Source organism: Hemitrygon akajei, chromosome 3, assembly GCF_048418815.1.
Source record: "Hemitrygon akajei chromosome 3, sHemAka1.3, whole genome shotgun sequence".
NCBI classification, from domain to species: Eukaryota; Metazoa; Chordata; class Chondrichthyes; order Myliobatiformes; family Dasyatidae; genus Hemitrygon; species Hemitrygon akajei.
The window spans coordinates 173,939,145-173,955,553 of record NC_133126.1 but is presented as its reverse complement, the minus strand read 5'-3'; the positions used below and the strand labels follow the sequence as shown (position 1 = coordinate 173,955,553).

Below are 16,409 nucleotides of genomic sequence, written 5' to 3'. Positions count from 1 at the left end.
CCCATAGCCCTCTATTTTTCTGAGCTCCATGTACCCATCTAGGAGTCTCTGAAAAGACCCTATCGTTTCCGCCTTCACCGCCGCCGCCGGTAGCCCATTCCACACACTCACCACTCTCTGAGTAAAAGAAAAAACTTACCCCTGACATCTCCTCTGTACCTACTTCCAAGCCCCTTAAAACTATACCCGCTTGTGCTAGCCATTTCAGCCCTGGGGAAAAGCCACGATCAAAGCCTCTCATTATCTTGCACTCTTCTATCAAGTCACCTCTCATCCTCCGTCGCTCCAAGGAGAAAAGGCCAAGTTCACTCAACCTATTCTCATAAGGGATGCTCCCCAATCCAGGCAACCCTTCTAAATCTCCTCTGCACCCTTCCAATGGTTTCCATGTCCTTATAGTGAGGTGACCAGAATTGAGCACAATACTCTAAGTGGGGTCTGACTAGGGTCCTATGTAGCTGCAACATTACCTCTCAGGCAAAATATCTTGATTGGACCATGGGCCGGAGAAATCTGGTCAAGACAATTTGAAAGAACAGATTCTGAACTTTATCCCATTGAACTCCATACCCTACTTCACAGGAATTATGTCACTGCATGATTAGAATATGGATATCGTACTACAGTAGTGAATGGCAATAATGCATGGGCTGGGCCAAGGAAAAACATGATTTCTTCAGTCCAGATGTGTCTTGATTTGAAAAGTACTTAAGTGTCAGATTGCTTTTCAACAGTTATAATATGTTTCAAGCAAAGTCTAAGAGAATGGTAGGTTAGGTTAGCAAGAGATGAGGTTATGAGGTGATCATTGTATTTCATTGAGGCACTGAAGATCAAATGCGAAGTTAAGCAATTAATTTCTTAAATTAGGCCTGTAAACACTCAGCTGCTTCTCCTTGCTACTGAGCGCCCCACCCCCACCACCCAATTATCTTTATCTCCCCCTTTGAAACTCCCACTGGTCTCAGGGACAGAGGCCGTATCACCCACTTTGGGAACCACTGGTTTAGTGTCTTTACATAGTTCAATTCAAGATTACAACTTAAAGACCTAAACTGCATTGCTGAAAGTTTTAGACAGTAAGATACTTTATTGACCCCAAAGGAAATTACAGTGTCACAGTAGCATTACAAGTGCACAGATCTACAAATATCAGAAGAGAAGTGAGAAAGAATATAAAATACAAGTTACCACAAACGGTCTAACAGGACGGGGTCATCACTTACCCGGCTATAGGTTGAATCATTATAGAGCCTAATGGCTAAGGGTAAAAATTGCCTCCTATAGTGCTCTTTGGAGCAGCACAGTTGTCTTAGTCTAAAAGTGCTCCTCTGTTCAGCCAAAGTGGCATGCAGAGTTGAGAAACATTGTCCAGAATTGCCAAGATTTTCAGTAATGAGGGAGATTGAAAGATTGAGGCAAATGTGGAAGTGAGCACCAGCTGCCTGCCTTTTGATCACTCTGCTGCTGGAGAGGGGAGAGCCTGCTGCTGTGCCAGGAGAGTCTTCTATATTTTGGATATAGACTTGGACTTTTCTCAGTCTTATACATTTTATATTCTGTGTTTCTTGCCAATCTTTCTCATGTTTTTGTGCGTAGAGGAGGGATTTGAGGGTTGTTGTGTTTATTCCGTTATTGTTCATTTTTTTTGTGTGGGGAGTCTGATTTGGGGGTTGATCATGCTGCCTTTCTTTCTATCGGGGAAGAAGAATTTCAGAATTGTATACTTTGTATAAATGAACCTTTGAAATGCAGGCAAATGGGATTAGCTCAGTCAGTCAAACTTGTTCAGCATCAGTGAGTTGAGTCGAAGGGTCTGTTTTGATGCTGTGTCTAATATGTTCTCTCTGATCTTTACAAGAATGACTCAGACCTTCAGTACAACACTTCGAGATTTGTTGAAGCATAGTCAAGTGAGATGATGCAGAGAGACTTCTAAATCATATATGTGAGCTGAGTGGATAACTCCATTTGAGATTGATTTGGGAATTGGATTGTCTATTTTGTTTGAGGAAAAATATGTTAAGTTTTTAAACCTTGCTAGAGATGTACAGGATGAAAAGAAGCAGAGACTTTTTTCCCCTAGGGTGGGAATGGCTAATACCAGGGGCATGATTTTAAGATGATTAGAGGAAAGTATAGGGAGAGGTCAGCGATATCTTTTACATATAGGAATGCCCTGCCAGGGTTAGTGATAGAAGCAGATATATTGGGGACATTTAAGAAACTTTTAGATAAGCACGTAGATAGAAATTTGGAGGGCTATGCAGTAGGGAAGGGTTAGATTGACCTTGGAGTAGGTGAAAAGATTGGCACAACATTGTGGACTGAGGCACCTGGGCTGTAATGTTTTATATCCTAATGTGAAATTAGGAAGTTTTAATATAAAAAGCACGTTTGTGCTTTTGTGTCTGTATTGAATGCTATCATTGGGTACCAGCCAGTTAGGAAGGCAAATGTTATGTTTGCCTTTATTGCTGGAGGATTTGATTTGTTTTGTACTCTTTTAAGGGTGTACTTGAAATATATGAAATGCAGAAAATGTTTCAGGCAGGTAAGATCAGCCATAAAGGAGAGATCGAGTAGGCTAGAAAAAGGTCACCTTTACAAGAATGAAAAGGTAACCTCATTGAAATTTTAGAATATTCATAAATGATTCAGGAAAGTGGATATGGGATGGATGTTTTCCCTGGTTAGAATCTATTACATGGGATCACAGTCTTAAAATTAGTATTGAATGAACAGAAACGTCACAGGAGTTGCCAGTCAGTGTTAAACTCCCATGTAGGCCTTAGGGACTCAAGTTCTGAATTTTTCCTCTGGGTTTATTCCCAAAGCCTTCCCTATGAGTAGGTATAGCTGCAAAGCAGCAGGGGGTTTAAATCAGAGTTTTCCTTCTAGATGAGATGCCAACCATTACTGATGAGCTGCATCTGCCTGAAGTGACTGGCCATTAGATGGGGATTGAATGCAATCAGGATCAATATCAAATGGTTGATGAAACTTGGATTTTGAGAATTGGCTCAGGTCAGGGAGGCAATGGAAGAGGATGACGTGACCAACTGAGTTGTGAGGAGGATTAGGTTGCGTTTGTCATAGTAGTGAGATATGCTGTTAACAAATTCTGTTTTGTCATTTTGCAACTGTTGCCAGATAGAAATTGATGGAAGGAATTTACACAAGATACGGGAAAGAGTGATTGCATTATGCCAAAGGACCTGAAGTTATGAAGCTTGCAAAAAGGACTCATAGTTTTGAGAGGAAGTGTGTAACTTTTTTCACGACCAGGAGACTATTGAACATTTTCAGAAAAAGTGGAGTTGGGGAAGTTGTGTGGCCATCAACTTGGTGGCAAAAAGCAAAGGAGTATGGGAATTGGGTGTTGTAGACAAGATGAGTTTCAAAGAATGAGGGGGAAACTTGGAGAGTAGCTAGATGCTATCTTTGGGGTTAACCTATCATCAATTTTGTAGAGCAATTGAGATTACTGCAAGAGTTTTAAATTTATAAATCTCACTGCGGTTTTGGAATGTAGGAGTGAAAATTGTTCTTGGGCCATAACAATGACTTCTTTTCTCCTTTCAGGAATAAGTAATGCCATCTTCAGCATCTTGTCAAATCAATCCTTTGCTTGGTTGGCATGAAAGTATCTCCAAACGTAGAGGGATACGCAGCATGTCCATGGGATGCTGCTACCTACCAGCTTTTTTCCCCAATCACCCATTACTGTTACCCATTTCTAATTTTGAAACATGTCACTAATTCTTTAGCTGTAAATCTTTGCTGTAAACCCTTTAGTTCCTTCATATCAAATGCAACAACTGAAGGAAATGATTTTCCACTACCAGCTTTCAGGGAGTTTGTGAACAGGCAAAAATTGTTGGGCTTGTTAATAAGGGTCACAGCTCAAAAGTGAATAGCATGTCAGTTAAGATAGATAGATAGATACTTTATTCATCCCCATGGGGAAATTCAACATTTTTTCCAATGTCCCATACACTTGTTGTAGCAAAAACTCATTACATACAATACTTAACTCAGTAATAATATGATATGCATCTAAATCACTAACTCAAAAAGCATTAATAATAGCTTTAAAAAAGTTCTTAAGTCCTGGCAGTTGAATTGTAAAGCCTAATGGCATTGGGGAGTATTGACCTCTTCATCCTGTCTGAGGAGCATTGCATCGACAGTAACCTGTCGCTGAAACTGCTTCTCTGTCTCTGGATGGTGCTATGTAGAGGATGTTCAGGGTTTTCCATAATTGACCGTAGCCTACTCAGCGCCCTTCGCTCAGCTACCGATGTTAAACTCTCCAGTACTTTGCCCACGACAGAGCCCGCCTTCCTTATCAGCTTATTAAGACGTGAGGCGTCCTTCTTCTTAATGCTTCCTCCCCAACACGCCACCACAAAGAAGAGGACGCTCTCAACAACTGACCTATAGAACATCTTCAGCATCTCACTGCAGACATTGAATGACGCCAACCTTCTAAGGAAGTACAGTTGACTCTGTGCCTTCCTGCACAAGGCATCTGTGTTGGCAGTCCAGTCTAGCTTCTCGTCCAACTGTACTCCCAGATACTTGTAGGTCTTAACCTGCTCCACACATTCTCCATTAATGATCACTGGCTCCATATGAGGCCTAGATCTCCTAAAGTCCACCACCATCTCACCATCTCCTTGGATACCATGCTTCAAAAAATGATGGTGAGCAAGCTTGCATAAACCGATAGATTTGTTATTTATTTGTGTAACTTTTTTTGTTCCTAAACAAAAGTGTTTTTGTTTTCAGATTAGTCATTGGATCAATAGGGTTGGTCTACAGATATTGCTTCTTGAAAGTAGTGTAGTGCTGAATGTGAATATAAAGAAATCATGAGGTTTGTTTACATTAATGGTGCAAGTCGTATTAAATAGTATCCATTTCAGCTTTAGTGTTGTTCACAACTTATGTTGTATTGTTTACTTACTAGAATAAATATGCCACTACTGGGAATCTTGTAAATTAATGTTCACTTTAACTTTGGACATCAGATACATATCCCTTTATTTTCCAGATATTCAGGAATTTTATGAGGTTTCATTGCTGGATAATCAACCAGTCCCTCAAAAAAACAGTGGCATTGTTCCAGCTGTCCATAACTGGGATATTTCTAGCCTTCCAAGCACAATTGTTACATCAGAATCGCCTCCCATCAGCCTTAGCCCTAATGCAGAGGTAAGTGCACATCAAGGTAAAACTAACATGATGTGGGAGTGTGGGTAGGTGCAATTACTAATACCATATAATAAGTCATTGCTTCATAATTGGATTCAATAAATGCACATTGTATTGAAAATCAGGTAATGTTGGAAATGGCAGGACAGGAAGCTTCTATAGAAAGAGGAAGTGTTTTGGCTTAATGACCTTTTCTTTAAAGAAAATGTCAAGCTGGTCAGGCTCAGTGATCAGCTGATTGATCCAGCAGTCTTTGTCACACCTTGTTGGTAAGGGCAGGTCATGCCTTACGAGCCTGATTGAATTTTTTGAGGATGTGACTAAACACATTGAAGGAAGAGCAGTAGATGGAGGTCAGTCACCAGTGGTGTGCCTCAGGGATCTGTTCTGGGACCCTTACACTTAGTGATTTTTTTATAAATGACCTGGATGAGGAAGTGGAGGGATGGGTTAGTAAGTTTGCTGATACACAAAAGTTGGAGGAGGTGTTGTGAAGGGCTGTCAGGTTACAGCAAGACATTGGTAAGATGCAAAACTGGGCTGAGAAGTGGCAAATGGAGTTCAACCCAGGTAAGTGTGAAGTGGTTCATTTTGATGAATCACTTCAAATATGATGGCAGAATATAGTATTAATGGTAAGACTCTTGGCAGTGTGAAGGATCTGAGGGACCTTGGGGTCTGAGTCCATAGGACACTCAAAGCAGCTGCGCAGGTTGACTTTGTGGTTAAGAAGGCATATGGTGTATTGGCCTTCATCTATCGTGGAATTGAATTTGGGAGCAGAGAGGTAATGTTGGAGCTATATAGTACCCTGGTCAGACCCCACTTGGAGTACTGTGCTCAGTTCTTGTCGCCTCACTACAGGAAGGATGTGGAAACCATAGAAAGGGTGCAGAGATTTACAAGGATGTTGCCTGGATTGGGGAGCATGCCTTATGAGAACAGGTTGACTGAACTCAGCCTTTTCTCCTTGGAACGACGGAGGTTGAGAGGTGACCTGATAGAGGTGTATAAGATAATGAGAGGCATTGATCATGTGGATAGTCAGAGGCTTTTTCCAAGGGCTGAAGTGATTGCTACAAGAGGACAAAGGTTTAAAGTGCTGAGGAATAGGTACAGAGGTGATGTCAGGGGTGAGTTTTTTATGCAGAGAGTGGTGAGTGCATGGAATGGGCTGCCAGCAATGGTGGTGGAGGTGGATACAATAGGGTCTTTTAAGAGACTTTTGGATAGGTACATGGAGCTTAGAAAAATAGAGGGCTTATGGGTAAGCCTAGTAATTTCTAAGGTAGGGACATGTTTGGCACAACTTTGTGGGCCAAAGGGCCTGTATTGTGCTGTAGGTTTTCTGTGCTTGTATGTTTTTTAAACTTCATTAACAGTTAAAGTACCTTCATTCGTGTGCTGTTATTGTGCCACAAATCCTTGCTGACCTGTTGAACATCTCCAACATTTTGTTATTACAAGCTGGTTGCTGAATTTAAAATTTGAATTTCACCCTATTACTTACTACCCTTTGTGCAGATGCCGGTTGATGGCAAATTGTGTGCCACAAATGTATTGAAGTGAATACCATCTTCTTTAGCTGTTGAAGTTATGCTTTGTATTTTAGCCAGGAAGTGTTTTTTTTACCCATACACTATGAGGTGAAGCATTCAAAATGCAAAGACAGTTTAGTAATTCAAGGTTACCTTGAGTGTTAATTTGGATTGAATCTACACATAGTTTATTTGCCTTAATGAAAGCCTAATCATAAGTTTCAATAAAATTGGAATGTTGGTTTGCTTTGCTCTGTCTAGAAATTCTTTAGAACTTTTGATCAGAAGCAAGTAGGTCCATTGTCCTATGAGTGAGTTTTGGGATTCCATAAAATCTTGGTTTGCCTTCCTTGTACATGTGTCTGACTGTCATGTTCCATTGTATTGTTAATTTTGAATGTACTGTTAGAGAATTCACATGAAGTTTTATGTTCATTTTCAAAATTGAAATGTCACCAGCAAGTCGACATGTACTGACTATCCCTAAGTATCCTTGAAGGTAATCGTGGTGCACTGCTACAGTCCTTGTGGCTGAGGTACCCCACATTACATTTGGGCAAGTTTTTCATAATTTAGATCAAGCAATGAAGGACTGCAACGTAATTCTAAGTCAAGGTAGTATTTCACTTGGAGCACTAACCTGAAGTAGTGACATTTCAATGCATCTGTTGCCTTTGGCCCCTGTGGTAGAGTGTGTGGGTCCAGGAGCTGGTGTCAAATTAGCCTGGGTAGGCACTTGTAATATACTTTGTGTATAGTGCACATGGTACCATCAAACCGCTTAAGGGTTGCTGCTGCACGTATCCAAACGGAGAGAATTCTGTCATACTCCTGACTACTGCCTCGTAGATGGTAGTAAAATTTTGGAACGTCAAGAGGTGAGTCATTTAATGCAGGATACACAATTTCTGCCTTGCACATATAGCCAGAGTACTTTTGTGTCTGGTCTGTTTGAGATTCTGCTCTGTGGTAACTTACAGGGCATTGATGGGAGTTCTTAAAGTGATGTAATTGAACGTTAAGAGTGGATAGTTATAGCAACAACCAAGAAACAGACAACCTAATCCTGTTTTTCAGTGCTTGACCCATTCTTTCTGTACCTGGATTCAAGGGCCTGTTTGGATACTAAACTATGAGAATCATTGCCTCTACCACTCTCTCAGATAGTATTCACAACATGATGGGTGGTGGGGAATGATTGCTTTCGGAAATCTCCAGATTCATTGCTAAGTCCTGATGGTGATATATACTTAGCTGAAAAGATGTTTCTTTCTTGGACTTCTGCAAAAGTTTTTCTTTTGTTTTTTCCCTTGCCAGTTGCATTAGCAGGTTAGACAGATAGAACAAAGCCATAAATTCTTTGGATGGTTTGGAGTGGATCTTGGTATGATGGGAATTTGGGTGTTAATCTTATTGCTGAATTTTTTTGAAGCCAAAAGAAAAGGAAGCTAGTAACTACTAGCTAGGGCCTGGGAGTGTTCTGAAACAGGCAGACTTAAGAGTGCAAGAGTACAGTTTGCTAAAAGTTGACTGTGTGCTTAGCCCTCTGCTCTACTTGCTTTACATTTACGACTGTGTGGTTAAGCGCAGCTCCAGAGCCATATTTAAATTTGTGACAATGCCAATGTTGTTGGCTGAACCAAAGGTGGTGACGAGAACTTGTAGGAGAGAGATTGTAATTCTGGCTGAGTGGTGCCACAACAATAACCTCACTCAGTGTCAGCAAGACCATTGACCTCAGGAGAAGGAAACCAGAGATTCATAAGCCAGTCCTCATCTGGGGATCAGAGGTGGAGAGCGTCAGCAATATTAAATTCTTCAGTGTTATCATTTCAGAGGATCTCTCCTGGGTCCAGCATGAAAGTACAATTATGAAGGAAGCATGACAACGTCTCTCCTTCTTTAGAACTTTGTGAAGATTCGACATCTAAAACTTTGACAATTTTCTCAAAAATGTATGGTGGAGAATATATTTATTGGTTGCATCACAGCCTGTTATGGAAACACCAATGTCCTTGAATGGAAAATCCTTATAAAAGTAATGGATATAGCCCAGTCCATCATGGTAAAGCATATCCACAAGGGGTGTTGTTGCAGAAAAGCGGCATCCATCATCAGGGTCATTTACCACCCAGGTCATACTGCTGTCATCAGGAAGAAGGTACAGAAGCTTTGGGACTCACACTACAAGGTTCAGGAATAGGTATTACCTCTTGACCATCAGGCTCTTGAACTGGAGGGGATAACTTCACTTAACTCCTCCCATCACTGAACTGCTCCCATAATCTATAGACTTGCTCTTTATCTCATGTCCTTGGTGTTTATTGCTCATTTTTTTTTTCTTTTGCATATTCAGTTTGTTGTCTTTTGCACACTGGTTGTCCACCCTGTTGGGTGCAGTTTATCATTGGTGCTACTTTGGTTATTGGATCTGTTGGGAATGCTGGCAAGAAAATGAATCTCTGCTTTATATATTGTGACATATATGTACTTCGATAAATTTACTTTGAACTTCAGGTAGATAGGATGCTTGCCATGCTGGCCTTCATTGGTTAAGGCACTGATTAAGATATATTGCACCTGTGTAAGATGTTGGTGAGGCTGCACTTAGAGCTGTGTCTACAGTTTTGGTCGCCCTGTTATAGGAAAGATGTTATTAAAACAGAAAGAGCACAGAAAAGATTTAAGAGGATGTTGCTTGGACTTGTGACGGAGGTGGGGGGGGGGGGGGGGTGGGCAGTTAAGTAGAAGACTTCCTGAGTTATAAGAGAATGTTGGGTAGATAAGGACCCATTTCCTGGAAGGTACGAGGTAAGGTGGTGATGCAAAAGCAGCATAAGATCATGAGGGGCATAGTCAAGGTAACAGCACATAGTCTTTTAAAAATAAGGGCATAGCTTTAACATTTGAGTGAGGAGAATTAAAAGGTTCATCATGGACAGCATGGTGCACATTTGGAATGAGCTGCCGGAATTGGTAGTGAAGGCAGGCACATTGGAGACGTTTAAAATCCATCTATATAAGTACATGGAAGAGAGAGGTTAGAGTGATGTGAGCCAAACATGGGCAGATGGGACTAGCTCACTGGGTAGCATGGTTGGTGTAAATGATTTGGGCAGAAGGGCCTGTTTCAATGCTGGTGTACAGCCAGCCTCTTGTAGCTGTGGGTTAATGACTTCAGGGGAAAGGAGATTGTGTTTGGTGAGGTATTTGGGGCAAGAAAGCAATTGATTGTACATTGAACATTAATTAGTTGAAACAATGAATGTGGAGAAGGGCAGTTTTGCAGTTAGACCTAGAAAGAATGTCAAGTTTGCTTGTAACTTATGTAAGTGACATTTTCACTGATGCAAATGATTTGAATAAAATCTGTAGGTGTTTCTTTGCAGTGTTAGATTTGCAGGATGGTGTGTGGGCAGTAAGGTGTTATGTATAGCTGTTCTGTAATGATCCCTCTGAATGCTTTGCTTGTATTGTAAGGAAATGCAATGTATGATGCTGATGTATTTATTTTTGAATATATTGGCTATCTAGCTTTGATTATATATTTGAATGGAGGGTACTGTTAAACTAAGGGAGCTTTCTTGCTTGTAGGTTGTGAAGAAACTTCCCAACTGTTTTGAGGTGTTGGTATTACATTCTGTACGGCTGGATCGGTACTCATTAATATTGATTTGTACTCCTATGGGAGTGAAGGAATAAAGTAATGTTTGTACTTGAATAGGGAGATCTTGTACTGATGTGGTTTACAAGAGTGAAAGATTTGTTCTGATAAAGCTTCTAGAGATGTATTGTTTGTCAGAGATCTTGTTACTATTGGCTGCTTTTTCCATAGAATACCCCATTTCTACAAACAATCCATAATCTCTTGTATGCTTCAGTTGGTAATCTGACTGAGGTCTCTGAGCCATTTTGGTACACACTTCTGCTATTTCCACAATTCCATTCAAATGCTATTTAACATGTTAAAATTTGCTTTTGGAGGTTCTCCTCAGATTCTATATGACTTGTGTATAGCCTAGAGAAATGAATAAGCATTTGGGAGACCAGCAGTGTGAATTTGCTGGTGTTACCAGCTGGATGGATCACAGAAGATGTTGCTAGATGGGTCTGCTGACATCTGGGTGGGACCTGATTCCTGGCTACATTTCAGATTTGCAAATTGTTTTGGTTATCAGCAGTCTCACCAGTTTCTTGGTGCAGTGTGAAACCCTAACTCTTGTACTCACTGCCCCATCACATGACAGCAAACCTGCCATATCAAGTTCACGTTTAATTGTCATTAAACCATACACACGGATACAACCAAACAAAACTGTTCTGCTGGGACTAAGGTGCAAAACACAGTACCAACAGTCACACAAAATATAATATAGCCCAAAACCCTGAGTGTCATGGCCTGTAGATTGATGGTCATGGAATGGTTGTCCTAGAGCTATGTTTTTGCAAGAAATAGCAGAGGCCACGCAGGTCCAACATTGTCAGTCTCACCAATGCAGTAGTGAACCGGAATTGCAGTATTCTACATTACCAATACTGCAGTATTATACAGGGTCTTGCGATCACAAGAAAGATGTCCAAGGCAATCATTTGCACTGTTTATTTGATCACCCACCACCTCTGTGCATTGCCTGTGCTTTCCTGATTGGGTGACTATAGCCAGCAGCAACACAGTCCAGCTCCACCGCTATCGAGCAGCATACTGATAACATAGACCTGAAATGCTTGATGTACTAAATATCCAGCAGTGTCTTATGATCATAAAAGACCTAAAGGATGAACAATTACACTTTCGTTTCCCCCAGTTCATCTTGATCCTGTTGTAGCCTTGGGCAAACTTCGCAGTCCATGATGTTTCCAATTTTGGTGCTGTCTAACTTAGCTTGTCACCTTTATTTTCATCCAAGTCGTTAAAGAATATGACAGGCAGCGGTGGATTCAGCATGGAACCCTGATGCACAACATGAGCCATAGGTCTCCAATCTGAAAAATCAACTCTCCACTGTACCCCTCTGAATCCTTTCACCAAGCTAACTTTAGTAGCCATTCGGCTAACTCACTCTTGATCTCATGTCATCTAGTCTATCATGTGGGAACTTGTCAAAGGCCTTGCTAAAGTCCATGTACACAATGCATACTGCCTTGCTCTTGTCGACTTGTGGCCACTTCTTCCAAAATATGAAATTCATGTGAAATTATTTTTCATGCCCAAAGCCATGCTGACTGTCCCTAGTCAGTTCTACCCATTCCAAATGTAGGCAGATTTGTCTCTCAATCCTATGCACCTGCATGCTAGTCTCTCTATCCCTACCTCTAGATTGCTCATGTTAGATTTCAAAATAATATATTGGTTATTGGTATTGGGGGAATAAGTGTAAGAACAGATTATAAACAGTTAATAGTATTTCTGCTCCTTTAAATTCTTTCAATTTTCTTAAAACAAATGTAATTTGGAACTTTTATGTACTATAATTACTACATAGTGCAAAATTGCTAGCTGTAATCCCGTTACCTGCAGATTCTTATGGTAGTATTGATAGAACTGTAGAGAAGTACAGTATGGAAAAGGGCCCTTTGGTAAGCCTATCCATCAACTTTTTCAAGAGATGCTCTAAGAGGATTTTTTTTCTCTTCTAAATTTTAAGTGGACCGCAAAGTATCTGCCTTAGTTTTATATTATCTTATCAGGCAAAACAACCTCTTGGTATCCACTATGTCAGTCCTCTTCACCTGTTTATTTCAAATGAATACAGACCCAACCTGCTCAGTGTTTTTCCATGTCATTCCCTCTCCCCAAGAATATATTTAGAGAGCTTTCTGTGATCTACCTCCAATACTTCATTAACCAAATGGATCATTCACTCTTGTGGCAACACTTTTGTATTAAGCCTGATGTTCCATGCCAGTCCGCATGGAAAATGTGAGTATATTCAAGTTCCTGGGTGTCAACATCTCAGCGGGTCTGCCTTGGGCACAATGTATTGATGCAATCACGAGGAACACATGGCATGGCTCTACTTTGAGGAGACTAGGTGTATGAAACCAAAGACTTGCAAATTTCTACAGGTGTACGCTGGAGAGCATTCTGAATTTTGTCACTCTCTGGTATGGAGGCTTCAATACACAGGCTTACCTAGTTCCGTCATGAGTACAACCCACCCTGCCATTATGGACATCTTCAAGAACCAGTGCCTCAAGAAGACTGCATTCATTACTAAAAGACCCTCACCATCTGGAACGTTCCTTCTTTGCATTACTACCATTGGGGGTGGGGGAATAGGTAATGCTCATATTTAATTTCTTTTAGGAAGAGCTTCCTCCTCTCTGACATCAAATTTCTCACTGGGCTCCTACACCAACTTAGCTTGTTAGCTAACTCTGCTAGCAGCCACATGACTTAGTGGTGAGAAAGCCACCTTTCATAAGCAATATATGTCTGGAGTTGGTATGATTTGGGGTTCAGCCAAACAGGAACGTTGGGATGTTCCTATTAAAGGAACCTCGATTTGTGTAAATACTGCCCATGCATAGTTATCGATAGTCCAGATATAACAGATTGTACACCAGTATAAAGTTATAAAGAAAGCGTATGTACCAGTTTTCAACTTTATCAAAAGGTTAACAGAGACAAAGAAAAATAAAACATTCCAATACATTTAAGCCAGTCTAAATGTGCACATAAATGTTGGAGCTCATTTCTGTAGTAGCTGGATATATTGCTTTACTCACAGCTCTGAATTCTCATTGTCACCCACAAGTAGAACTTCCTTCTTGGAATTCTTTCTTGCAAAGGTTTCCTTGCATGGGGTCTCACCTTTTGGAGGGGATTCTCCAGGCGTCTTCTCTTGTGCTCTTCTCCCTGCATCTCCTGCCAAAAGGCTCCAAACCACACTACTGTCCTTCAGAAATCCCACAATACTGATAAAACATTCTTAAATTGGATAACATGGCTCCTTTAGCCGAAACCGAAACACTCTTACCAGCAGGACGCACTGCTTTTATAGAAACTGCGAAAATAAAATACCTCACAGAATAGCAGTAAAAATCTTAACTTGGGCACTACCACTGAATTTAAAATCCATGACAGATTTGATTTGTTGGATAGGTCATGTGGTTAGCTCACCATACCTCGTCTGGTAATGGTTAAAGTCTGTTCTTGCTATCATGGAAGAGGTAAGTTGAAAGAAGTTAGGCTTATAAAGATTTAAACAATTTCAAACGAAGTGGAGAATTCACTAATAAAACTCTTTGAACTGGGATTACTTGATATCTAGAACTCATTCTTTTCAGGATTGTAGTATTGCCCTTAATTTTCATTAAGAGACCCATCACTCAGCACATGTTGTGGTCTTAACGCTACCATCAAGGAGGTGGTACAGGAGCCTGAAGACACACATTCAATGTTTCAGGAACCGCTTGTTCTCTTCCTCTGTCATCCTATTTCTGAATGGACAATGAACCTATGAATGCTACCTCAGATATTTTCTTCTCTTTTTGCACTACTTATTTAATTTTCTTTTTTTTATACATACTATTGTAATTTAATTTTATTATTATGTATTGCAATGTCCTGCTGCCACTAAACAACAAATTTCATGACATATTCCGGTGCTTTTAAACCTGATTCTGATTCATCTGCAGCTGGAGTTGTGTTTTATGTTGCTTTCTCTCAGTGAATGGAAGAATAAGACCAGTACCATCATTTGTATGTTCAACACTTGCTGAATATATGCATTGTGTGTTGTGCACCTTGGTCCAGAGGAACATTGTTTCATTTGGCAGTATATGAATGTTTGGTTGTATGACAATGAACTCAACTTGAACTTGATCTTGCTTCCAAGTGTTTATATAGTATTTAAAAGGTCTATTCTAGTGTTTCAGTTTCATTAAATTAATGAATTTGAATTATTTAAGTGGTTTCAAACACTGGATCCTTGAAAGCAGCCATGATATCCACAGGTTGAATCTGGTCAATTTAAACAGAACTGAAGGAGTTCCTGTTGATCCACTGGATTTTGTGATGGACCAATCCTGACTGATACTAAACAAAATTGAAAGTGGTTCCTCTAATTTATAAACATTGATGCTGTGGTGATTAATTGCAGCATTTGTGTGGATGGTAGTTGCTAATAATCTGTCAGGGTTCTTGTATATAAGAATAGTACCTACAGTACCTTTAGAAGTGCCTTCAGTAATGCTGGTTTAGTTGGATGCTGTGTGGTGTGCAGTTGTTTTATTGTTTAATGTTTAGTGCAGCTGCTGAAAATTGGTGCTTTAAATTTTGCCAGCTTTCTAATCTCTGCATTCTGCTCTCCTAATTTTCTATGACAAACATCACTGGATTTTCATTCTTGTTAATAATTGTGCTTTAATCCATGGCGCTGTTTATGCTGCAAAATTAGATGGACTCAATTCAGTAATAACTGAAAATGAGAGTAACATTTGAAAAGTACTATCTCCTTGATTCTGCTTCTGAGCATACTTGTACAAAAATAGTTTTTATGCATTGTAGAACTTCTCTGCTATTAAACGTAACTTGACCTTGTAGGAATTTATGTACAGTCAAGTTCACTTTACCTACATCGGCAACAGCAACTGCCATATGGAGTTGGATATAGGTATATGTAGTGAGGATGAGAGAAATGCCATTTTGGTTTGTGACATTATTGAGCTGGTCAGGCTGGTGTATTGATGACTGATTCCTTGTGTCTTCTGAGTACTGATATGACCTTGGAATCATTTACTTCAGGATACTGTGATGGGCGTAGGATACAAGTTTTTGCTTGGTTGGATTTCTTCGTGATGTATTTGAAAATTGTGTTTTCTCTGCCACTGGCCTTTTCCTGCTAAGTTTTGTCTTATTGTTTGGTCAGGCAGTGTGCAAATGGGCTATCTGATTACTTGTCTTTAGACCCTCTAAATTGTGCATTTGTAGCCAATTGAATATTGCAGTAATGGCTAATTAAGAAATATAGTCAGATTTTTTAAAAAAAGTTTCTTATGTGCAAAGCAGTTGATATCCCTCTTGGTGAATTGGGGGGAAAAACAAAGAGTCCATCTCTTAAAACCAATGAAAATCTATTGTTGTTTTAGGTGTAGGCTGTGCCTTACCTATATCTGCCTTTATCATTTGATTTCTCTTCAATTTCTGCCCCTACCTCCTCTGCACCCCCCCCCCACCCTTCTGCTTAGCTTCAGTCTGCATGTGTGGCGAGCTGAGGGGAAGTCTTCACCTGTTAAATAGAAAATAACTGTCCCTAAATGGCACTGTCTTTATGCCTGTTAAGTTAACTTCTGTAGGATGAGGAGACTTTTAGATGCTTTCCTATTGAATTGAAATATAGGCAACATATAATATTTGTAATAATGTAGTACCTTCTTGATGATCCATTGCAAGACTACTTGGGTCATTTTGAAATTTGACTTGAAGATCAAAATTTCAAATACTGAAAATCTGAAAGAATTTAAAAAATGCTGGAAAAATCAAGTCGGATGGCATCTGTGGCATGAGACAGTTCATGTTTCTGTATATTAAGATCTTTCTCTTCCCTCAGATTCTATCTGACCTATGGATGTTTGCAGTATTTTCTGCTTGTATTTTGGTATTTGTTTGGAATTCAAGAAATGATAACCATTCGTGTGTAATTGATC

General features: G+C 40.0%; 1 protein-coding gene across 12 annotated transcripts in view; it reads left to right on the top strand.

Annotated features, from left to right (window-relative positions):
- The window catches only part of LOC140725642 (disks large homolog 1), a 472,837-nt gene that overhangs the window by 11,568 nt on the left and 444,860 nt on the right, over window positions 1-16,409 (top strand). For all 12 annotated transcript variants that reach the window (XM_073041383.1, XM_073041368.1, XM_073041380.1 and 9 more), the window contains exon 3: window positions 5,060-5,220. In XM_073041383.1, the coding sequence (XP_072897484.1) occupies window positions 5,060-5,220 (161 nt within the window). The remainder of the gene's footprint in view (window positions 1-5,059; window positions 5,221-16,409) is intronic.